Source organism: Culex pipiens, chromosome 3 (assembly GCF_016801865.2).
Source record: "Culex pipiens pallens isolate TS chromosome 3, TS_CPP_V2, whole genome shotgun sequence".
NCBI lineage: Eukaryota > Metazoa > Arthropoda > Insecta > Diptera > Culicidae > Culex > Culex pipiens.
The window spans coordinates 123021845-123048287 of NC_068939.1; the positions used below are offsets into that span (position 1 = coordinate 123021845).

The 26443-nt window shown below is 30.2% G+C and overlaps 1 protein-coding gene and 3 non-coding genes across 6 annotated transcripts in view; 2 read left to right on the top strand and 2 right to left on the bottom strand.

The window, feature by feature from the left end:
• The window catches only part of LOC120423271 (zinc finger protein rotund), a 227085-nt gene that overhangs the window by 95154 nt on the left and 105488 nt on the right, over positions 1 to 26443 (bottom strand). The window contains exons 1-2 of one of the 3 annotated variants that reach the window (XM_039587008.2): positions 19680 to 20797; positions 14118 to 14657 (exon numbers count right to left, since the gene is read on the bottom strand). In XM_039587008.2, coding sequence (XP_039442942.1) covers positions 14118 to 14657; positions 19680 to 20144 — 1005 coding nt within the window. In that variant the 5' untranslated portion in view covers positions 20145 to 20797. Of the gene's footprint in view, positions 1 to 14117; positions 14658 to 19679; positions 20798 to 26443 lie in introns of those variants that run through there. The other 2 variants (XM_039587009.2, XM_039587010.2) reach the window with 2 other exon arrangements.
• Positions 5451 to 5524, top strand: Trnan-guu (transfer RNA asparagine (anticodon GUU)). Its single transcript has one exon. It is a non-coding gene; the product is annotated as a tRNA-Asn (tRNA).
• Trnar-ucg (transfer RNA arginine (anticodon UCG)) lies at positions 5616 to 5688 on the top strand. Its single transcript has one exon. It is a non-coding gene; the product is annotated as a tRNA-Arg (tRNA).
• Positions 7966 to 8037, bottom strand: Trnam-cau (transfer RNA methionine (anticodon CAU)). The gene has a single exon. It is a non-coding gene; the product is annotated as a tRNA-Met (tRNA).

Genomic DNA, 26443 nt, shown 5'->3' on the forward strand with positions numbered 1-26443 from the left:
TTTCCATGCTAAGATTTTAAAAGGATTTTGAAATTATTTTTTTATGAAGAGTAATATTCTGATCTTGCAACCTCTTAATTTGATATCTTAATATACCAGATTAACCCATCCAAATCCATCTTATTTTGTCTTATTTATACAAATCAGCTTAATCTAGATCTTTTTTTTTTTAATTTTTGGAAATTTTGGACAATTTTTGACAATTTTTCACAAAAAAAATAAATTTTTTGTCAATTTTTGACACATTTTGACAGATTTTGAATTTTTTTGTTAATTTTTGACAATTTTTGATTTTTGATTTCCTAAACATTTTTTGACCGAGCCACGTAGCCTAGTGGTAACGCTCCCACCTAGTAAGCGGCAGATCGGGGTTCAAATCCCGGCTCGGACCAACACAACTGGTGATCGTTTCTCTTCTGGATTCGATTGCTTAGTAAAGGGAAGGTAGTGTATCGTCACAAACTGGACCTTATCACGACACCTTAGGAAGGCGACCTATGGAATGTTAACATTAACCATAACATGTTAACATTAAGTTGAGAATGAAATTGCCACTGAATCCGCTTTGTAAATGCCGGCCCCGATACTCTTCAAGGGTGTTCCCCTCAGGAACTGGGAAAGATTTACTTTTTTTTTAAACATTTTTTTCAAATCATTGATCAAAAACAACATATCACAATTAGGTTGGTTTCAAGTGATATTACATCTAGTTTTTAATAAAAATTCACACAAAAAATCGATTTTTTTAGTCAATTCATGGCACAAATTATAACGTAATTTTTAATTTTTAACGATTAAGCAAGAGCCCAGTTTTTTTTAAAGATTATCATTTAAAAATTCAAAAACATTTTCAAAATATTGGTACTGAAAAGTAAAAAAAAAACCTTTTAATGAATTTTTAGCAAATTTCGAAAAATCTTGGGAAACGGATTTTTTTTTTCTTAAAGTAAAACGGGGTTACTTTGATAGCTAGACTGTCTTCGATAGATTTGAGATTTTTCCGCTAGGAGATGGTAAAATAAATACCGTCATCTGGGGCGGAGTGAATTGGGACAGCTGTTTTAGCCTTGTTACTGCTTGATATTTGGAAGCTTGATTGAAAAAATATCCAGATTTATAGGAATTTTAAGTTAAGGTATTTAGTATTTTAAGGTATGGCTATTGTCCACGGTCCATACATAAAATAATCTTGAGAAAACCCTTACCAGTTGGAAAATATTTCAAAAATAAATTGAAATCCTATCAATGTCACCCCAGTTAACGGTACTGGAAATCTCGGGAATTTCTGAGAAATTGTTGTTGTTAAATGGGGTTTTACCACTTGTCTTGTAACTCTAGCATAGTTTGTTGTAGAGTATATTTTGAATTTCATAGTTTTCAAAAAAAAAAAAAGAAGTAAGGACTAAAATAGAAGTGCTTTAATATCCATTTTTTACCCATTTTAACAAAATGCATTTACCCAATAATTTTTTCTGCTCCTCCGATTTCACCTCTCGAATTTATCACTCGGACAACTACTATCGGGCACTTGCGTTTCGTGTTATCTCACACGAACCGCCACCACACATGCTTTTACACGGTTTGCGGTGCAAAACCGTGGTCATCCTGGGAAGCCTTCCCCCACCCTCAAAGGAAATGGTGTTTAGTGAAAATCCTTCCCACACCCCCTCTTCCAGCTTTGATTCACCGCGGCAGCTTGCACTATTTCACTATAGTTTGCTCTCACCACAAACAAGAAAGGGTTTTTTTTCGAGCACCCACCCCCTTTCACAGTAAAGTGCAGCAGGATTTTTTTTTCATTCTCTCTCTCGCAGTGGTGCATTTCTATTTTTCCGGCGTGCTGAGCGCACCATCGTTTCGCGGCCACCACAATGCACCCTTGTCCCATTCACCCCTTCTGGTAACTGGTTCGGCTTGTCCTAGTTACGTCTCTGGATTAACCGTAATCGGATTGTGACGGAATAGGGGAAGGTGGGGTTGAACGAATTTTAGTTTTGGTCTTAATTTGTCTTATCTTTCTTTATAGTATAAATTTGGTTTTCTGTCTTTACTTGCCTAATTTTGCTCAAAAGTATTTCATCAATAATTATTTCAATTCGTTCGTCTTCCTGTCTCAATTTTATACTAGTCTCAACTGTCTTTATCTTCTTATTTTGACAATTTTTGTCAATTTAACAGTTTTAGACAATTTTTGACAATTTTTGACCATTTTTGACAATTTTTGACAATTTTTAACAATTTTTGATAATTTTTGACAATTTTTGATAATGTTTGACAATTTTTGTCAATTTTTGACAATTTTTGACAATCTTTGACAATTTTTGAAAATTTTTGACATTTGACATTTGACAAATTGTCAAACAATTTTTGATAATTTTTGACAATTTTTGATAATGTTTGACAATTTTTGACAATTTTTGACAATTTTTGACAATTTTTGACAATCTTTGATAATTTTTTAAAATTTTTGACATTTGACATTTGACAAATTGTCAAACAATTTTTGATAATTTTTGTCAATTTTTGATAATGTTTGACATTTTTTGACAATTTTTGACAATTTTTAACAATTTTTGACAATCTTTGACAATTTTTGAAAATTTTTGACATTTGACATTTGACAAATTGTCAAACAATTTTTGACAATTTTTGACAATTTTTGATAATGTTTGACAATTTTTGACAATTTTTGAAATTTTTTGAATATATTTGATAATTTTTGACAATTTTTGACAATTTTTGACAATTTTTGACAATTTTTGACAATTTTTTAAAAATTTTGACAATTTTTGACAATTTTTGACAATTTTTGACAATTTTTGACAATTTTTGACAATTTTTGACAATTTTTGACAATTTTTGACAATTTTTGACAATTTTTGACAACTTTTGACAAAAATTGATAAAAATTGATAAAAGTAGATAAAAATTGATAAAAATTGATAAAAATTGATAAAAATTGATAAAAATTGATAAAAATTGATAAAAATTGATAAAAATTGATAAAAATTGATAAAAATTGATAAAAATTGATAAAAATTGATAAAAATTGATAAAAATTGATAAAAATTGATAAAAATTGATAAAAATTGATGAAAATTGATAAAAATTGATAAAAATTGATAAAAATTGATAAAAATTGATAAAAATTGATAAAAATTGATAAAAATTGATAAAAATTGATAAAAATTGATAAAAATTGATAAAAATTGATAAAAATTGATAAAAATTGATAAAAACTGATAAAAAATGATAAAAATTGATAAAAATTGATAAAAAACTGATAAAAAATTTAAAAAAATTATAAAAATTGATAAAAAAAGAAAAAAAACATGATAACAAATAATTATATATATTATGATGACAATAAAAATTGAGAAAATTTAAAAAAATTAGAAAATTTAGAAAAATTGAGAAAATTGAGAAAATTGAGAAAATTGAAAAAAATGAGAAAATTGAGAAAATTGATAAAAATTGATAAAAATTGATAAAAATTGATAAAAATTGATAAAAATTGATAAAAATTGATAAAAATTGATAAAAATTGATAAAAATTGATAAAAATTGATAAAAATTGATAAAAATTGATAAAAATTTATAAAAATTGATAAAAATTGATAAAAATTGATAAAAATTGATAAAAATTGATAAAAACTGATAAAAAATGATAAAAATTGATAAAAAACTGATAAAAAATTTAAAAAAATTTTAAAAATTGATAAAAAAAGAAAAAAAACATGATAACAAATAATTATATATATTATGATGACAATAAAAATTGAGAAAATTTAAAAAAATGAGAAAATTTAGAAAAATTGAGAAAATTGAGAAAATTGAGAAAATTGAGAAAATTGAAAAAAATGAGAAAATTGAGAAAATTGAGAAAATTGAGAAAATTGAGAAAATTGAGAAAATTGAGAAAATTGAGAAAATTGAGAAAATTGAGAAAATTAGGAAAATTGAGAAAATTGAGAAAATCGAGAAATTCGAGAAAATTGAGAAAATTTAAAGAATCGAGAAAATTGAGAAAATTGAGAAAATTGAGAAAATTGTGAAAATTGAGAAAATTGAGAAAATTGAGAAAATCGAGAAAATTGAGAAAATAAGCAAATTGTTGTTAATTTGTTCATTTGTTCATTTGTTCATTTGTTCATTTGTTCATTTGTTAATTTGTTCATTTGTTCATTTGTTCATTTGTTCATTTGTTCATTTGTTCATTTGTTCATTTGTTCATTTGTTCATTTGTTCATTTGTTCATTTGTTCATTTGTTCATTTGTTCATTTGTTCATTTGTTCATTTGTTCATTTGTTCATTTGTTCATTTGTTCATTTGTTCATTTGTTCATTTGTTCATTTGTTCATTTGTTCATTTGTTCATTTGTTCATTTGTTCATTTGTTCATTTGTTCATTTGTTCATTTGTTCATTTGTTCATTTGTTCATTTGTTCATTTGTTCATTTGTTCATTTGTTCATTTGTTCATTTGTTCATTTGTTCATTTGTTCATTTGTTCATTTGTTCATTTGTTCATTTGTTCATTTGTTCATTTGTTCATTTGTTCATTTGTTCATTTGTTCATTTGTTCATTTGTTCATTCGTTCATTTGTTAATTTTTTCATTTGTCCATTTATTTACTTTATTGTTTAAACTTTCTTTTCTTCGACCCAACCTCCCCAAATTCATCTCCTCACATGTTCTATTCCTTTTAACGAGATGCGTGTGGTTTGAGGCTCTCTTCTCGCTGGTACGTACCGTAAAACCGCTTCAGGAGCTTCCACGGGTTCCGGAAAAAAGCGTGTTGATTAGGGACAACCACGTGGAGCAAAAGGCTGGTGGCGGGTGCTGCAAGAGCAAACGAAAGCTTCATTTCCGGGGAATGCTTGTGCGGATGTGTACCTCCCCGCCGAAACTGGAGCACAACGTTTGACGCGGCTGTGTTACAGCTCTCGAGTTTTTTGTGGTTGAATTCAACCCAGGATGCACTGGAATCATTTGATGTGCCTTGACAACACTTTTAAAATGTTTTGGATTGCCGAAAATTTAAATTACAAAAAATAATTTCGAGAGGTTCAAATACGTCAATGATATATTTTTCAATTAATTTGTTAAGCTTAATTCGGCTAGAACTTTTTGAAAGATGCACCTCAATTGATAGTGTTTGACACTGCCTAGGCTTCTATTTCAGCATTGGAGCTACCTTGCAAACCTTCAGGCGTATATCACATCAGAGTAATCAATCGACTGTAATGCGAACACCCGAACCATGCCATACCTATAGGTGTACCTGGAATTACACTCTGCGTGTTGCAAACTGAATTTATTTTGATTTTGTCGTGCTGATTTTAGCTTTTTTGTTCTTTTGTTAGAAGGTTGTGACTAAATTGAAATGAAGCGAAATATACGACATAGTTCAAGCTAACTATGTTTGAAAACGCAAAATAATATCCGTCTGCCTTCGTGGCGCAATCGGTTAGCGCGTTCGGCTGTTAACCGAAAGGTTGGTGGTTCGAGTCCACCCGGGGGCGAAATACTTTTTTTATGCACTCAAGTTTTGCTCAACAATTTCAACAAACGACATAATGGTGCTTAGATTTTTTGTCACAAGTGATTGTAAGCGACCGTGTGGCCTAATGGAGAAGGCGTCGGACTTCGGATCCGAAGATTGCAGGTTCGAGTCCTGTCACGGTCGAGCGTAATTTTTTATTGTTGTTAGCCATATTAAGGAATGGTGGTTTTCCGTATGACCAAAACAGCAATTTTGCATCATGGCTTAGGGGCCGAAAAAGAGTCCCAACTGTGAATTATGTCTGTCGAGTAAAAGGAAAATGAACATAAATCATCAAAAATAAGTTTTTAAATGAAAAATTGCCTCGGGGAAAACCGTACAAAACATAAACATGCTTATTTTGCCTGAATTAATCATTTTCGGCATTATTCTCTAAAATCGCAAAGGGAAAGAAAAGATTTTTACTGTAAGGAAAAATCATAGAACTTATATTTTTGGATACAGGTCGAAAAAATGCGTCAAAGTTGAAATAAATATTAAGGTTAAAATACTAAAATTTTCATAAAAACGTATTTTTTGTTGCTGAATATACGCAAATATTCATAACTAGCAATATAAGTATTAAAACACTAGATTTTTTTTATTGTCACTGCCACAATTTTTAGTTGAACGCTCTGACATTTTCACAAAATAGGGTAGGGTTCAAGTCATCAATGAGAAACTTTTGGTTTTCAACTTTCAACGATTTTTCAAATTGATAAAAATTGATAAAAATTGATAAAAATTGATAAAAATTGATAAAAATTGATAAAAAATGATAAAAATTGATAAAAATTGATAAAAATTGATAAAATTTGATAAAAATTGATAAAAATTGATAACAATTGATAAAAATTGATAAAAATTGATAAAAATTGAAAAAAATTGAAAAAAATTGATAAAAATTGATAAAAATTGACAAAAATGGATAAAAATAGATGAAAATTGATAAAAATTGAGAAAATTGAGAAAATTAAGGAAATTGAAAAAATTGAGAAAATTGAGAAAATTGAAAAAATTGAGAAAATTGAGAAAATTGAGAAAATTGAAAAAAATGAGAAAATTGAGATTTGAGAAAATTTAGAAAATTAAGAAAATTGATAAAAATTGATAAAAATTGATAAAAATTGATGAAAATTGATACAAAATTGATAAAAATTGATTAAAATTGATTAAAATTGATAAAAATTGAAAAAAATTGATAAAAATTGATAAAAATTGAAAAAAATTGATAAAAATTGAAAAAAATGATGAAAATTGATAAAAATTGATAAAAATTGACAAAAATTGATATAAATTGATATAAATTGATGAAAATTTATAAAAATTGATAAAAATTGATCAAAATTGACAAAAATTGATAAAAATTGATAAAAATTGATAAAAATTGATAAAAATTTATAAAAATTGATAAAAATTGATAAAAATTGATAAAAATTGATAAAAATTAATAAAAATTGATAAAAATGTATAAAAATTGATATAAATTGATAAAAATTGATAAAAATTGATAAAAATTGATAAAAATTGATAAAAATTGATAAAAATTGATAAAAATTGATAAAAATTGAAAAAAATTGAGAAAAATTGATAAAAATTGATAAAAATTGATAAAAATTGATAAAAATTGATAAAAATTGATAAAAATTGATAAAAAATTATGAAAATTTAAAAAAAATTATGAAAAAATTGATAAAAATTGATAAAAATTGATAAAAATTGATAAAAATTGACAAAAATTGATAAAAATAGATGAAAATTGATAAAAATTGAGAAATTTATGAAAATGATGAAAATTGAGAAAATTTATAATATTTATAAAATTTAGAAAATTTATAAAATTTAGAAAATTTAGAAAATTTAGAAAATTCAGAAAATTTAGAAAATTGAGAAAATTGAGAAAGCTGAGAAAATTGAGAAAATTGAGAAAAATATATACAAATTGATAAAATTGATAAAAGTTGATAAAAATTGATAAAAATTGTTAAGAATTGATAAAAATTAAAAAAATGAAAAAATTGATTAAAATTGATATTTTTTTTAAAATTAAAAATTGAGAAAATTGAGAAAAAAATTGACTACATCTTAAAAAAAATGCATTCAGTAAACTTTTAAAAGGTTTTAAGTTACATTAAATAAGTTATCATTGGTTTTCGCTGATAGAATAATCGTATTTCGTATTATGTACAATAAAACAATCTTTACCTTTATCGAACTACAATAAGGTTCATCTTTAGAAAAAAACGAAATATCATAAGGTTGCAAATTTTATTTTAATTATTTTCAAAAATTCCCCAAAAAATAAGTGGCAGGAGATCCAAAAATAGTGTCAAACGCTGATAATAGAAACCAACTTAGTGCAAAAGATCGAAAGCCAAAAACCTAAGGTCTAAATATAAACATTACATAAAAAAACTAATCTAGCAGAGCGTAGTTTCGATCTACGGACCTCTGGGTTATGGGCCCAGCACGCTTCCACTGCGCCACTCTGCTGACACGAATGTTGTAGTTCAGCTGTCCAACACGTTTGTTTCATTGTACATGCAGAGTGTAATTTGGAGTGACTTTTCTCACAAAGGCTTGTACAAGGGGATGCTTTTGCTCGCGATTTTACTATCGGATTTTTTTTTTGCTGTGAAGCTGTTATAGGTCGTTTAAGTGCTGACGATCCAACACTAGATATTAGATAAAAAATCAATGTCAAGTATTAGGTTCCAAAACTGAAAACAAAGAAATAATAATTTACTTATTCTTCTGAATCTCTATAGGGGGAACCCCAACCAACACATACGAGAAAACGAAATATGAAGAAAAAAAAACATCAAATTGCTTCCCATCCCCCTCACATACACACAAGGCAACGCGTTTCGAACAAAAAAAGAAAAAGAAAAGTAAATCAACACAAGAAAACCGAAACCTCATAAGGGGGGAGGGATGCATGATGTGCGAACCTGACCTGACTCACTAGACGGCTCGTTGAGGCTCTCGTCCTCAAGTAACGAATGAACAAAAAAAATTGAAAGCAAAAAGCACAAGAAAAAAATAATAATAAAATCGTCCTTTTTTTCCTCGAAGCAGACAACCGCCAGTGACGTGGTCTGGTTTTTCCGAGCATTTCCTTATTTTTATGTTTCTGTTTTGTGTTTTATTTCTTTCTCCGCCACCCCCCACCATCAACCCTCGCCCCAACTTGAGGATGAGGATAAACCGAGCGATGTGGACGTCGACGGCGGCGTCGTTTTTTGCTGTTGTTGTTGTTGTCGACGAACGACGCCCGCGATTTGGGATGTATGTGTGTTTTTGCTTTTATGATTGTGTGGATGTGTGAGGAAAAGTTGTGAGGCTGAGGAATAAGAAAGATATGTTTTGCTTCCTTTAAGAAATGCGAGCCATCCACTTTTGCGAGTTAGAAATCGAATTCGTTTGTCTCAATTGTTAGGAAATTACAATTAAATGTTGTTTGCTGTTTAATAAACTTATTTCTGCTTTTGAAATCTGCCGTTCCCTTGAAATCCATCAATTTTCCATAATCCCATTTCCAAGAATAATCTAGACGCTAAAATAACCCACTTCCTAGAATGTAATTCGCAGAAATTGAAATAATTTACAGTAGAAAAAAATGGTTATATTTCATCTGGGAATGAATGCATCTTATAATTCAGATTTTTTTTTAATTTTACCTCTGAAAATGTACAAATTTTCTTATCTTGTGTAATGCCGCTTTTTCAGCCTAAATTGAGGTAATCAAGGTAATATTACATCATAATGATATTAAACCTTCAAATATTACACCTTCCAAATTTATACTTTTTTTTCTGTGTAGAAATTCGCCCTTTATTATTCCATATGATTTGAAGGTATCAAAAGGGAGGGTATATTTTGATTAGAATTATGACATTTCTCGCTTATTTTTTCAAAAGGTCCTATGTTCAAAGGCGCATTGGTTGTTTTGAAAAAGTACTCTAGTTTTATAGATGTTAACCCTCTACACAGTGGAAAATAATGTTATTTTGTTAGGTTGAATATTGCCTCTTTGATGATGTAATTTTACCTCAATTTAGACTGAAAAAGTGGCATTACACCAGAAAAGCGGTAAAATTACACATTTTCAGAGGCAAAATTACTTATTTTTTTTAACCGAATTCGGTAGGAAAAAATTCGGATAAGATTTATCGGTATCCATCTGTCAAAAAGAATAAAATTTCACCGAAAATCGGTTGTTAGATGAACAAGAATGAACTTCACTATCGATTTTTTGTAAGTTTCAACCAAATTCAGTAGTTTTAGTTTTCAGTTTACCAAACTGTGCAGCTTCGGTAAAATTTACCGAAAGCAGTAAATATAATAAAAATGTGTAGAGATTCACCATTATTTTTTAATGATTTGAAGATTTGAAAATATCCAAAAATAGGGTGAATTATTACAAGATTTAATAATTTGAAGATATCAAAAAGAAGGGTGAATTTCATTATTCTGATATAAATTCATCTTCGGTATAACAAATACAGAACACACAGAAAAAAAAATTATGGTAATATTCATCAGGAAATGGTGACAGATTTTGTGGCGAAAAAAATGTGTAATATTACATCTGGAATTGGTGAATTTTCATCAGTTTCTGATGAATATTCATCAGGTTCACATTTTTACACAATTTTTGATTATTATCACTCAAAAAATGAGTAATATTCAACCAACCAAATTTTCAACATTCCAAAATTCAACTTTTTTTTGCTGTGCAATACAGAACTGAAACTGAAATGAGGCCGTTGCAAAAAAAAATTCAAAGTTTATTTCGCCCTCTCCCACTTTTCAAAATTGGTCCGAAAAATCAGGGGACAAAAAACTTCAAATTTTTAATGAAAAAAGAAGTCAAATCAACTGAAAACAATCTAAAATGCATTTTTCTACATTGATGATCATATTTAGAATGTTTGGGCTGGATTAAAACTCCTTTTTCATTAAAATGTTGAAACCATTACTCGTAAAATCAATGTTTAAATTTTTTTTTTTTGCGATTCCGTCGTTAAACTACTTACTTTTCTTGTCATTCTTGAACGACGAAATAGCCTACTTTTCTGTACCAAAAATAACAGAATCGAATAGCAACACTTTTCAAAATAAATGCTGAAAAGTTCTACTTTTCAGCACTGAAATGGGTGCTGAAAAGTTGAACTTTTCAGCACTTGTTTCGAAAAGTAACACTTTTCAACATTTTTTTTGATTCAAACGATTTATTGATAAAATACATGAAAATTTGACATAAAATTTCACTCAATGGGTGTTTTTCGGAATTGCAAAAAAATGTTGTATGGAACTCGTTGCAAAAAGAGGATTTTTTCAGCACTCTTCGTATTTATCCAACTCGGTGAACCTCGTTGGATAAATGTACGACTCGTGCTGAAAAAATCCTCTTTTTGCAACTTGTTGCATAAACTACTATTATTATTATTTTTATTAAGGGGTTACTTACATGTAAATCGGCAAAAATGTCAAAGGTTGGTTTTAGCACACACTTAAACTTTTTCAAAATCTGTTTTCAGTGCATTAAAATATACGTTTTCATCTATTAACAAAACAGTTTTGAAGACATTTGGTTGTATCATTGCCGAGATATAGCTATTTGAAGTTAGCAGTTTCAAAAAACGTATGCCACGATATCTCAACATTGCTTCGACCAAATCGGCTCAAAATTTTGGTGAAGACTCGTTAAACCGGTTCTGTGTGTATGACGAAGGCCGACTTTCAAAAATTTTATTTAAAAAAAAGATAAAAATACTTTACTGTTTTTCATATAAAAAATCACCAGTTTTTGATTTTTGTATTCTTTGAAAATTCAAAATTTCAAAATCGGGCTTCGTCATGCACACGGGATATGTCTTGGGATTCTTCACCTAAAATTTCATCCAATTTGGTCCGTCCCATCTTGAGATATCGTGGCACCCGTAAATCAACTCGGTGTTTAGAGAAAAACGCTCAGAAAGTTAGACAGTTTGCTTTGCGCATGGCAACATTCTGAGCTTAAATCGTCTCTAACTCAGTTAAATCATTAAATATCTTCATGAAACTTTCAGGAGTGATTGAAATTCATCTTTTAAGTGGATTTAATAAATTTTGTGTAAAATGAAATTTTGTGATTTTCTACATGTATGTAACCCCTTAAATTAGATATTTTCAAATGCAGATATCTTAAATTTTTTTAAAGTATTTTTGGAAAACAAATATATTTGTTTTTTAAGTATTCTTGAATTGCTCAAATCATACTCTGAAATCATTGAAAATTAGTCGTAAAAGGCGTACATTGCGTAATAAACTTTTGGTGTGTTTGACAAAGTTGCTCGGATTGGCATGCCCAACAACTTTCTAGAAGAGAAAACAAAACCCAAAAATATTCCTGAAAAGTTAGAATTCAAAATCAACCTAATCGAGCACCATCCTAATTTTAAACTTCACTTTTTTTAGTAAAAATACATAAAACAATTAGGAAATCTTTTGAAAATGATAAAAATAAATCAATAACCTTGGAGAATTTTGTGAAAAATGGGAAATATATCAATGCCTGTTCACAATAAAAAAAAAATAATAATACAAAATGAGATTTGTTGAAAAGGTAGTTGAAAAGATTTTGTGTGAAATTGATAGAAGTTAATTTAAATAGATAATTTTGTTTCTGTTTAATAAAGCCGTTGCACACATTTTTTGAAGTTTGTGTCACTGTCCACAGTCAAAGGGGACAAACTATTAAAAAAGAATAAAAATAAGAATGTCAAGTCATGGTTTTAACATTTCAATGAAAATGGGCGATTTAAAATGCATTTTATACCAGTCTTGTTATGCAAATATATTTTTTTTAAACCGTAAAACGGGGTGACTTTGAAAGGTTTGAGATTTTTCCGCAAAATGAAGAGTCAAATTAAATACGTACGGAATTGTTTAGAATCATACTGACTGCGGTAGAGAAGTTTTCAAAGTACCTCAAAAAGAACTTTTTATAAAATTTTGAAAAGTTTAAAAAGTTAGTTAACTATAGTTAAGAGAATGTTGATGAAAGGCATTATTTCAAATTTCTCAAAGTGTCATAATTTTCTCAATGAACATGATTTTGAATCGGAAAACGGAATGCATTTTCGGATTCTTAGGACGGATAAAATAAGTTTGTAAATATAAAATAATATGTGTTTTAGAAACATAATTCAAAAAAATCTCCAAATTTATAGGCAATTTCAGTTGAACAAATTTCATTTAAATTGTGAAAACTTGTGATTACTGCTTCGAATTCAGTTTAAAATGCAATATTAATCGATTATTTCATAAACAAAACTAGTTTTAACGAATATTATCAAAATTCCGACTTTTTAACAATTTTACCCAAAATTTATATGTATTTTGTTAAAAAGCTTATAATCTTAGTAAACTAAATATAAACATTGATTTTTTTCTTAAAAACTGTTTCAACAATCTTAGTGATGGTACATTCAACGTAAAAATAAAGTTTGAACAACGTTAATCTGATTTTAACAAGAAAAACTATGACTATCGAAATTTAAAATAAGGATTTTTAACTTAACTTATTTTCTAAACATTATAGATAAAACTTTTTCCAAAAATAATGCATATACTTTGTGTGGCCTACCCCAGCTCATTTTTAAAAATAATAATCTTGATAAAAACCTTACCAGTTGAAAAATATTCCAAAAATAAATTGAAATCCTCTCAAAGTCACTTACGGTATCGAAGTTTTGACGAGTATTTTTTTCGGTAATTTTTTTTTGCCGTACATCTAAATTTAACTAATATTCAAAATCTTTCTAAGAGAGCCCAAACATGTTAAAAAAAATTGGTCTAACATGGGGTCGCTAACTAGAACATGATATTAAGAATAATAAAGTATAAAAAAAAACATATTTTTTTTCTTGATTCGGTTATCTGAACTTCTTAAGAAATAATAGAGTCTGGAGTTTGCATAAACAAAGCTCAAAAAAGTGTATCGAAAAAATCGAACCTTCCAAACCTCTTGCTTTGAGACGCTTCCCCTCTCTATCTAATAACAGCATTTCTCATGTGGAAAAGAAATGTTTCTTCGGTGAATGTGTTCCCCATACATTTTTTCTTACTCCATGTATTTCTGCTTTTTATACTCCCAGTTATTTTTTTCTCAGTATATATGTGGAGGCAAGTGGTGTTGGATGCAATATTTCGATTATGGGAAAGCATTCGCTGCGTTTTTTTTTCATCTGAAGGATCCTGATTTTTCTTTTCCTTTAGACTTCTCCTTGAGAGAGGAGGGGGGCCTCCAGGAAAATGCATTTCACCACTTTTGCGTTGTTTTGTTCAGCGAGCAAATAATATCTTGTTTGCTCGTGTGGATGTGTGAGTTATTTTTGTTCCTTCCGAGAACGTCTGGAGTACACTCATAATTCAAAGAATGAGATCTCGTCTCAAACGTTATGACAAATCGTTGGACGAGGCAAATTGCATTCTTTTTCTTGGGGTGCTACTCGAAAAGTGGGGAATATTTGATGAACATGAAGAATGTTTTTCAACATTTTTTTTTTCAATTTTAAGTGACTCACCTCAACCGGCCCGTTCCACATGTAGTGCATCCCGACGGAGGCCGGATCGTGGTGCGAGTTCGACGTCATGTGCTCGGCCATCACCGCGCTCATCCAGTGGACCAGCCCCTGGGTGGGGTTCTGGGCGCCCTGGACCGAGCCCGGCACCGGCATCTGGTTGAAGTTCGGAATGGCCGCGGTCGTCGCCGTCGTGCTGCCGGAGTCGGGAGTTGCTCCCTCGGAGGCGCCTGCCGAAGAAGACGAGGACACCGGATGGTGGTGACCTCCGGGGTGGTTCGGGTTCTGGCCCGGGTGGTGTCGCGGTGATCCGGCACAGCTGGCGGCGGCCGACTTGGAGTCTTCCCGGCAGGACAGAGCAGGATTCGGGGTGCCGAGGCCGTGCAGGTGGTGGTGGTGATGGTGGTGATGCAGGTGGTGACCTTGTGGGTGGTGGGAGTTGTTACTAGTACTGTTGCTGCTGGTATTGTTGTTGTTGTTGGCTTTGGAGTAGTCGTTGTTGTTGGTGGCGTCCGATAGCCAGGGGAAAGATGATGGAGTTTTCTGTTGAAAGGAAAAGAAGGAAAAAAAATAGATATTAATCTTTTCAGAAAATCTAAAAACATCTAATCATAATAATGAGATATGAAGAAGTGTAACAGATTTTAAAATTAACTTTGTTTACCAAAGAAGCAAAAAGAGATTTTCAAGATAGCAACAGTACAGCAATTTGGACAGCGGCCATATAAAATACTCTTCAAAAATTATTCAAGAGTTTGTGAGACTATTTGAAGAGAATTTTATCTAGTTGTGGTTTCCGTGTTGACTTAATTATAATATTAATTATTTTATTATAATATTACGAATCATTCTATCGAATTAACCTTTGATTTTGAATTAGAAAAAAAACAAATAAAAAAAAACCAAAAATCCAAAAATACAAAAATACAAAAATACAAAAATACAAAAATACAAAAATACAAAAATATAAAAATACAAAAATACAAAAATACAAAAATACAAAAATACAAAAATACAAAAATACAAAAATACAAAAATACAAAAATACAAAAAAAAATACAAAAATACAAAATACAAAAATACAAAAATACAAAAATACAAAAATACAAAAATACAAAAATACAAAAATACAAAAATACAAAAATACAAAAATACAAAAATACAAAAATACAAAAATACAAAAATACAAAAATACAAAAATACAAAAATAAAAAAATACAAAAATACAAAAATACAAAAATACAAAAATACAAAAATACAAAAATACAAAAATACAAAAATACAAAAATACAAAAATACAAAAATACAAAAATACAAAAATACAAAAATACAAAAATACAAAAATACAAAAATACAAAAATACAAAAATACAAAAATACAAAAATACAAAAATACAAAAATACAAAAATACAAAAATACAAAAATACAAAAATACAAAAATACAAAAATACAAAAATACAAAAATACAAAAATACAAAAATACAAAAATACAAAAATACAAAAATACAAAAATACAAAAATACAAAAATACAAAAATACAAAAATACAAAAATACAAAAATACAAAAATACAAAAATACAAAAATACAAAAATACAAAAATACAAAAATACAAAAATACAAAAATACAAAAATACAAAAATACAAAAATACAAAAATACAAAAATACAAAAATACAAAAATACAAAAATACAAAAATACAAAAATACAAAAATACAAAAATACAAAAATACAAAAATACAAAAATACAAAAATACAAAAATACAAAAATACAAAAATACAAAAATACAAAAATACAAAAATACAAAAATACAAAAATACAAAAATACAAAAATACAAAAATACAAAAATACAAAAATACAAAAATACAAAAATACAAAAATACAAAAATACAAAAATACAAAAATACAAAAATACAAAAATACAAAAATACAAAAATACAAAAATACAAAAATACAAAAATACAAAAATACAAAAATACAAAAATACAAAAATACAAAAATACAAAAATACAAAAATACAAAAATACAAAAATACAAAAATACAAAAATACAAAAATACAAAAATACAAAAATACAAAAATACAAAAATACAAAAATACAAAAATACAAAAATACAAAAATACAAAAATACAAAAATACAAAAATACAAAAATACAAAAATACAAAAATACAAAAATACAAAAATACAAAAATACAAAAATACAAAAATACAAAAATACAAAAATACAAAAATACAAAAATACAAAAATACAAAAATACAAAAATACAAAAATACAAAAATACAAAAATACAAAAATACAAAAATACAAAAATACAAAAATACAAAAATACAAAAATACAAAAATACAAAAATACAAAAATACAAAAATACAAAAATACAAAAATACAAAAATACAAAAATACAAAAATACAAAAATACAAAAATACAAAAATACAAAAATACAAAAATACAAAAATACAAAAATACAAAAATACAAAAATACAAAAATACAAAAATACAAAAATACAAAAATACAAAAATACAAAAATACAAAAATACAAAAATACAAAAATACAAAAATACAAAAATACAAAAATACAAAAATACAAAAATACAAAAATACAAAAATACAAAAATACAAAAATACAAAAATACAAAAATACAAAAATACAAAAATACAAAAATACAAAAATACAAAAATACAAAAATACAAAAATACAAAAATACAAAAATACAAAAATAGAAAAATACAAAAATACAAAAATACAAAAATACAAAAATAAAAACATTGTTTGATATTGTTTGATATTGATGTTGCAAATCATGGAAATTGTAGTACTTAAAAATACTGTATTTTGTAAAAATTTAAGTTTTTCATCAAAAAACTCTCAAGGTGCATTCAAAATTTCGAATCGTGAAAAAACATTATGAAAATTAAGTGCATTAAAAAATACGTTTCTTTAAATAAAAATTCGAGTATTTAATTCCAAAAAATCTAAAAAAATGAAAATGCATGCAAAATTTTTAATCGCCTGATTCCCATATTGCAAATTATGAAAATTTGAGTATTTTCAAAAAAATGCGGTGTTTTGTGAAAATTTAAGTTTAAAAAAAAACTCTAATAAAAGCGAAAAAACAAACAAAATTTCGCATAGCTTGATACCCATATTGCAAATTATAAGAATTTTTAAATTTTCGAAAAAAACGGTACTATGTGAAAATTTGAATATTTTACAAAAAAAAAATAATAAAAGTGAAAAGACATGCAAAATGTGGCTTCATTCGATACCCATATTGCCAATTTTGAAAATTTGATGATGCAAAAATAGTTTGGTATTTTGTTATTTTTTTTTTTGTAAAAAATGCTATATTATCAAAAAATATATTCTTAGTGAAAGCATTGAAAATTCAACATGATATTGATGGATTATGTCAATTCTAGAAAGATTAAAAAAATCAGTTATCATCCGTTATCGAAATAACAATAACGATACCCGAGCAGACGAAAATAACGTGAGAATAAAATTTTTTGATATTTGAAAATACTACACACTAAAAAATTATGAATATTACATTGAACGTAATTAAGAAATGAACAGAAAACAAATCAATGTAATCGAAAATCCGATGTAATATTGCGGCTTTCATAACGTGAATTATCAAATTTCTAAGGAAAATTCTCCAGCCTAATTTTACATTATACGAAACGTAATAACAAGTTTCGTTTGATGCACATAGCTGGAGCGTGTAAATTGATTTAATTTTACATCAAATGAAACACAAATTTAAGCCAATTTATTGCTTCTTTCATGAGAGTGTAGCCAATCGAAATGTCAGCCATCTTTGACATCGCGAAGCAAACGAGCAAACGGAGCGGGCGCAGGTTTGTTGTTCCTCGAAAACCTCGGATATAAAATCCAGAATACTCCGGAACCTGACTCTATCGGATAAGAGAGATGTACAACAATCAAATACGAAGGTATGTTCTGGAATTTCCGAAGAATCGGTTGAATAAATGCTCATTTCGTCGATATCTTCTGTTCAATCTCAGTGAGCCGAAAATCACGGTCTTGTTCCGAGGCGCATCAGCAACGGAATCGTTTCTTTGATAGCTGGCTATGATGCGTGTTGCCTCCTTGACCGTGCCGTGGTCGGAACCATTCGGAAACAGGAGAATCTGAAAAGTTTATCTAGGACACAACAACTCGGAACCTGTCGGAATCATTTTTAAATGGTTGCTGGCTGTTAAGGGACGTCGGAGACGGTGAAAGTGAAAGGAGATTCCTCCGGGTTCTCGATGATTTGGAGCCGGCGGATTTTGACCCTGAGGACCACTGGGAAGAAGCAAAATGGCCATTTAATTGAAAGCGGATCATCGAGGCAATCTTTTTGTGGCAGTGTTTACAAAGTGAAACAGTTTAAATATGAAAAAGTGACAAAATATTTGTTGATTGTATGTTGTGAAAAGGCATAAAAATAAAGTGTATTGACTGCAAATGTTTAAAATTGTTGGTTTCAAATCACAAGAAAAGTCAGCAAACGTCAGCTTATTTAAAAAAAATACATCAGTGTAATTCTCAGATAACGTAATTTTACTCGAGCATAATTTTGGCTTCCAATGTCGTGTAATTTTAAAAACAGATGTAATTTCACGTCTTATATGACGCTCCAGTTAAGTGCATCGAAAAGACATAAAATTACACGATTATTTTTTGGTGTGTAGGCCAATAATATTTAATGTTATTTATAACAAGATTTGTTATTCGCCGTTATGATTTTTATGTTATTGAATTGTTATTGTTATAACAGACTAATAACATTTTTAGTTATTCTTCGAACAAATCTTTGTTATAATTTTTTTGTTATTTTAACAACTAATCCGATCATCCCAATAACAATTGGCGGTATTCTTCCATAACAAAAAAATGTTATTCCAAAGCTGTTTTCACATTCAACCAATATCAGACCAATAACAAATTTTGTTATGATAACATAAACTGTTTTTAAACTCTCATGCAAAAATGGATTTTTAAAGAAAATTCCATAACACTTTCTGTTATTTTAACAGTATTTGTTATTGAAATGGCATGAAATTTGTTATTTGTCTTCCCGGGTAACGATAGATTATTGTTATCGTCCCGACGCTTATGATTACCATTATCGCTTTCGTTAGTAGCTTATATTATCGACGATAATTTTATCGAATACAAAATTATGAATTATTCAAACTGTATCCTAAAGTTAAGAACAAGGTTTTTTTTTTGTAATTTATAATAAATTAATTCGTTATAACTTTTTTCAATGACTTGAAAATACGGATTGAAAACAGGTAAAAATTGTCTTCCATCGAAAAACTGGGATTCAAATTTATTCAATTAGTAATGATTTTTTTAATATGAAAAAAAACTAGCTACAAATATTGATATAAAAGAAAGCAGTGGAGAAATAAGGGGATTCCATGAAATTGTTTTTTTTTATTATTCAAAACCTTTACCCAATTGTTCAATAATTTATTAAAAGACTCAAATTTTCATCCACATAATATCATAACCATCAATCAACCCTCCTCCCCCACATTTCCTAACCTCCCTCACTCCTTCCCCATCCGTCGCCGCCGTCACAACATCGTCCTTGACATCCGCCTCCTGCTCTCCCATTCTAGTCCCCAACAGATGGTGCTGCCGGTCCTGCTGCTGGCTGCAAAGTTTCTTCCCCCCTCCACCCGGTCCTCCACCGCCCTCGCCCTCACAGGGTGACGCCGCCGCCTTCGAAAATAGGAGATTCCGGGGAAAGTGCGACGGTCCATGCTGCTGGTAGGGGGGCGGTCCCGGCGTGGACAGATCTTCGGCCTTTTCGTCATCGTGGGGTGAGGCGGGGGTGGAGTGGGGACTCGAGGGGTGTGGCTTCTGGAGCAGGGACGCCGACGCCGCAAACAGGTTCTTGTAGAACTGGGCCGGAAATAGGGGAAAGTGGGGCTTTTCGGGGGTGCCCAGCCGGTCTTCATCGGCTTTCGTGTAGAGGTCCTCCTTGATCCGGATGTTGGACGCCATCTATTCCGGTTGGTTGAAAAACTGGGGTAATCCAAAAGTGGGGGTGGAGAAAAACTTTTCCCCAGCAAACTTTCACTTGTTGGCCTCGATCGACGAGGAGTAATTAGATTTTCACTTTCTTCCTTCTTTGGAATTTGCCACCAGGTAGCGCTGCGCAGCGCGCGCAAATTGCCGCCTTTCAGGGGTATAAAACTTGCGTTTTCCTTCTTTTTCGAGCTGTTATCACAAACTTTGGCGGTCTTGAATAAATTTTTCGCCCCTTTTAAATGCAACTCAACTCGGTTGAGGAAAACTTTCACTTTTGACTTTTCTACTTCTACACAGGAATCAGACTTTTGCGCTAGGAACTTTTTGTTACACTCTTTTTTTTTCTTTGGTTATCTTCACAGTTGACTTCACTTATTCTAACAAGAAAAAATAACACAAAACCTTCTTCTTTTGGCCTAGTTTTGAGGAACTTTCGTTGCACGATTTTTGAAGCACCGCTAAATTTAAAGGTTAGGAACTTTTCTTTCTTCCGCGAAAAAGGCCTCTCATGGTTGTTTATTTTTCTAAATTTTGACCTCCGGTGGTCAGATTCGCGACGACTCCGGGAGCCAACCGGCTGCAAACTGCAATCTTTCCCTTGCAGTGGAGCGTCTTGAAGCTCATAATGCCAACTCTTCGCCGAGGACGACGACGACGACGACGGGGTTTTTTTTCTACTTTATTTTCCTTTTTTTTTGCTATATTCAGCTGCTTCCTTTTTCCTGATCAGACCCCCCTTAAACTCCCCTGACCCTCCCTCCCTCCCAACATTCGAACAAAACGAGAAAAATGCAATGGGAAAAATATAAGTTTTATATATACACACATACATTTTTTTATGCTTTCTTTCGCTGTACCCCTCCCCCCCCCAAATCCTCCGACAATCCGACGTTTTTCTTATTCTGGTCTGGTGTGTGGAAAAGCGCTTTCCTAGCCAACCCAGCCCGTGCATTGCTTTTGGTGGTGATCCTCGATTTTTCCCCGTGTGCGATGAGTTTTTCTTCCCGATGTTCTCCTTGAAGCTTTTCCCGACCGCCAGGACACCACCCTGGCTATTGCTTTAAAGCTGTTTTTTTTTACTTCTCTTGGTTCGTGTATGCAAGCTTTGCTTTTCTTATGGCTTTTTTTCTGTGTGTGCTTTTTTTATTTCTTCGCGAGTGTGGACGACCATGCGAGGGAGGGCAGTGGTGAAGGAAAAAAATTAAAAAGGGGGGAAATGGCATAAAAAATTATGAAACTTTTTTTAAGTAGATTAAACCAACCTTTTACATATATAATTTTACATAAATAACATATGAGCCAAATATGAGCACTCTAACTCAATGGAAAGTGGAGCAAATTAGGACATAAAGTTTGATATATAACCCAAAAAAAAATCATTAAATGGCACTAACTAAGACAAAACATTTTTTTTGTGTAATTTTATGCTCGGGAGATCCCATCAAATCTTCTGGATATATTGTTATCAAATACGTGTTCCTGAATCAATTTCACAATAGAAACATGCATAAAAATGTGTATTTTCATGCATTTATGTCCAAAGCATTTATGTTTCCAAGGATACTGGATGTCACCCGAGGAAAAGCAGCTTCCAAATTTGTCAAATTTTCATTTAGTAACAGGTATAAATTGGATAATGACTTGTCCACGTGGACAATAAATTCAAAAAAAAAAACTATTTATAAAACGATACATCAAAAATCAGAGAAAATGTCGAATTCATACATATTTAGATGGATTGAACATATTTTGCTCCTAAAATCTACAAATAAATCATTATTAACACAAATTGGACAAATTGGTATAAATGGTTACCAGGCATGCATCGGCACTAAGAGCTGAGCTCTTCTAAATGAGGAATTTGAGGGGATGCATGTCTGATGGTGATTAAGGGTGATTTATTGTTATTATTATTTTTAATTGTTAATTTTCTACGGAAATTGTTTTAAGCAGTGATTTTCAGAAAACAAAAAAAAATTCTTTTAGTGGAATCCAAATAATTAATTTAAAAGGTTTTTCGGAATTCAGAATTGTTATAAACGTCACTTGAACCTCCCGATTATGTTTGTTGTAAAAAAGTAAATTCTGAATACGTTTTAAAATTGATTTGATGATGAGGTTGCAGAACTCGAATTTGATGTTTTGTTCGTGATTCGATTATCCGAAGTCCCATACAAACCTTCGGATAATCGAACTTTGGATAATCGAAACTTCGGATAATCGAGGCTTCGGATAGTCGAGTCTGGACTGTGTTTTGAACTTAGGTAAAATAACGTTGTACAGCACCGCAAAAAAATTTTAATAAAAAAAGTTAAGTTTATATATAGATGTTTTTAAAACAAATGATTTACATTTGGATTGGTTTTGAAAGAATGATACAAAACTTGTTTTTATTTTTTTCCCCTACACCCCCCTCTCCATTTACGGATACTTTATTCCAAGTTCCGGAGATTATCTGCATTGTTTGAAACTTTCACAGTTCCTAAAATGATCAGTTAGAAAATATTTTATTAATATATTTTCGATTAATTTATGCTTTCTTAAAAAAAAACTAGCTGTCATTAAAAACAAAATTTCTGAGATACTTTTAATTATTCAGTCAAGGGCAGGATTCGAAATAAAAATAATTTTTAATTGGCTTTGTCAAACTTTGCAATCTTTTTTAACTTAAGAGTAATTCTTTATAGGTAAAAAAAAAATATGTTTCAACAAAAAAAAAAATTCAAGTGGCCAATTTTTGTCATCAAAAACATTTCCAAAAATGATTTTTTTTTGAAAATGGTTCTATTAGGCACTTCGATATTTTGTGTCAAAATGACAACTAATAAAAAAATAGGTTATTTTTTTTAATTTTTTTTTTACTGAGAAGTCCCAAGCAAAATCTACAACTTGGCCAAAGCAACCATTTGATCAGAAAATACGTTCTCAAGATACAGATTTTTCCAAATATTTACTAGCTTTTTTGTATGGACAGCTGCCAATATTTTATGGAGACTTGTATAGGGGTCATTCCACCTGAAGTGTGCAAGAAAAAATGCAAATTTGAAAATTACCATCTCAGATTCTGCTCAAATTTAGCAGAGCTGTTGAGACTATAAAAACATGCAAGAATCCCGAATTTCATCCAAATCGGACCACCCCCTCCATTTTTGTACCCTCCCAAAAAATCGACTTTTTGGCGATTTTTGAGCGAAACCCCTATTTTCAAACGGCGATAGCTCAGGAACCACAAATCTTAGAGGGTCGGTCTTAGACTCAATTTTGAAGGAAATTGGACGTAGAATCCATTTCCGTGATCAAAATTTAGATTAGAATATATTTTCTACCTGTATTGCGCAATTGAAAACTATAAATGGCCGTATCTCAAAACAGCCCTATTTATTTTTTTGATTTGACCTCACCATCGTGTTCCCCAGCCAATTTTACATAAGAAGAAAGGAATATGTTTCGTTCCAGAGATATCGAATTTTAAAGTTTTGCGTATTTGAGATTACCTACATCAGCTACACTCGACGCATCTGCTAGAAGCACACAGTCGTGCTGATCAATAATTACTACCTGGTGCTTTGGTAGATGAATTATTTTTATAATTTATGCGATTTTGAAATAACTAATACCAAGAACAATCTATTTTTTGTTTCAGGAATATTTATTGAGTTATTTTTAATGCTCTGTTTTTCCTGAACCATATCAAGTAAAATTTGAATTTTTGATTTGCAAATGCTACAGAGTTTTTACAATACAATTTTCAAAAATAATAGTTTTTCTCAGCGAGCACAAATGTAAAGCTGGCTGCAGTAGATAAAATAATTTCCATGGGCTCTAGGGCTTTTGCCATGTGCGGTAGCGAAATAACGATATTCAGCAAAAACCCCAAAATCTGCCTTACGGTTGAAATGTTGTTGTTGTTAATTTATTTATTTCTGGAAGCTCTAACTTTCTTGGTCATTCGTTGCCCTACACAGAAAAAAAATGGTAAAATTTATCAGGAAATGGTGACAAAATGTGTAATCTAACATCTGAAAATGATGAATTTTCATGAGTTTCTGGTGAATATTCATCAGGTTCACATGTTTACACATTTTTTCGGTAATATTACTCAAAAAAAAATTCAACTTACCAAGTTTTCAACATTCCAAAATTTAACTTTTTTTTGCTGTGTATTACGGTTTAAAAAATTGATAATATGAATCCGATTTTTATATTGTGAGCCAGTTTCATCTGAATAATTGATGATTTTGTTCAATTATGGTACATTTGATTTCAAAAACAAAACCATATATTTCTGATACATGTGAACAGCAGCTTTATTTTCTTCCGATGATTCGAAATGATTGACAACAAAAAAAGATTATTGCCCAGACGGTAATAAATCAAATCAATCTTTGTGATTATCTTACGTTTTTTTGGTTTTATACTTTCCAGAAAACCTCCTTCTTAATCGTTCTTTGCGAGAATACACCTATCAACAAGTTTTATTCATCTTAATTCATAATTTTTAACCCGACAATGTATAGTAAACTTTTTCTTAAGTGTTACTCACAAGATCAATTGCAATTTCCTGCTAGCTCTGCCGGAATTCCAATCTGCCCTGTATTGTGTGTCGTTCTTGCTCTGTCCTGTGGGCTAGCACGCAAATTCACCGTATACTAATATTTTTTTTTAAATTTGAAATCGTACACTAGTTTGCCACAGTAGTGTACAATTAATTTTAGATAAATTTTCTAAACATTATTTATTACAAAATCTTATTTCAATAAATTGCCAGGTAGTAATTATTGATCAGAACGACTGTGTGCTTCTAGCAGATGCGTTGAGTGTAGCTGATGTAGGTAATCTCAAATACTCAAAACTTTAAAATTCGATATCTCTGGAACGAAACATATTCCTTTCTGTCGATAAGTGATTCTTATGTAAAATTGGCTGGGGAACACGATGGTGAGGTCAAATCAAAAAAAATAAATAGGGCTGTTTTGAGATACGGCCATTTAAAGTTTACAATTGCGCAATACAGGTAGAAAATATATTCTAATCTAAATTTTGATCACGGAAAGGGATTCTACGTCCAATTTCCTTCAAAATTGAGTCTAAGACCGACCCTCTATGATTTTTGGTTCCTGAGATATCGCCGTTTGAAAATAGGGGTTTCGCTCAAAAATCGCTAAAAAGTCGATTTTTTGGGAGGGTACAAAAATGGAGGGGGTGGTCCGATTTGGATGAAATTCGGGATTCTTGCATGTTTTTATAGTCTCAACAGCCCTGCCAAATTTGAGCAGGATCGGAGAGGGTAATTTTCAAATGCTGTTCCGCTTCAGATGGAATGACCCATAGACTATTTGGTCATAAAAAAGAAAAAAATCTTGAATTTGTATTCATTTCTGCGAATAATAATTATGCTTCGAGTAGATTTCTAGTTTTTTTTTTGAATAGGTCCTATAAACATATGAAAGACAATAGCTTATAGAACCTTTTCAAAAAAAAAATCTCTGGAATTTATTCTTTCATGCCTTACCAAACCTTTACAACAATAAGGAAATTCAATTTCGGAAATTTTTCTTTATAAGTTGTAAAAAATAAGACAATTAAGAAAAACAGAAAAAAGATTGTTGTTCATGATTCAGTAATCCGAAGTTTCATACAATCCTTCGGATTATCAAAACAACGGATAATCGAGTCTGGACTGTACCAAGCATGAATGTAATTCTGTAGCAATTCATTCAATTGATAGACGAGCAGGCGGTTACTTCTAGAACTAAACCTATATAATTTTATCTTTCGTTCTTCGTCATTCTGGTTATGCCTTTTACATTACTACTGCTCCTTTTTAAAGCCCATTTAAAATTGATTGTTTTTCAGGTTTAATTTTTTTTTTCAAGTTTTTACAAAACAAAAACAAATTTTATATTTAAAAATCCAAATAATAACAAAACTTCCAGAGAGCGAGTTGTGGCGTTATAACCACGGCAAATAGTGTCCAGGGCATTCGTGAAAATACAATGTCCCATACAAGAGGGTCCCGGAGTACCAAACCTTCTTAGGTGCTCCCTACGAATACAATCAAAATCTCGGAGCGTATGGTGGTGTGTCCCCACGCTGCTTCCTCCCCTGTCGATTCAGAATTGTGTTGTTGTTCGAACACTCAGTGCTCAAACTCAACCCACTTCAAACGAATCATGTCTCTGCGATAAATCAGTAGCAGTTCATTAAATTTTAAGTACCACCAGGTGATTACTTCTGAAACCAGACTTATTAAATTTGATCATTTTTTTCGT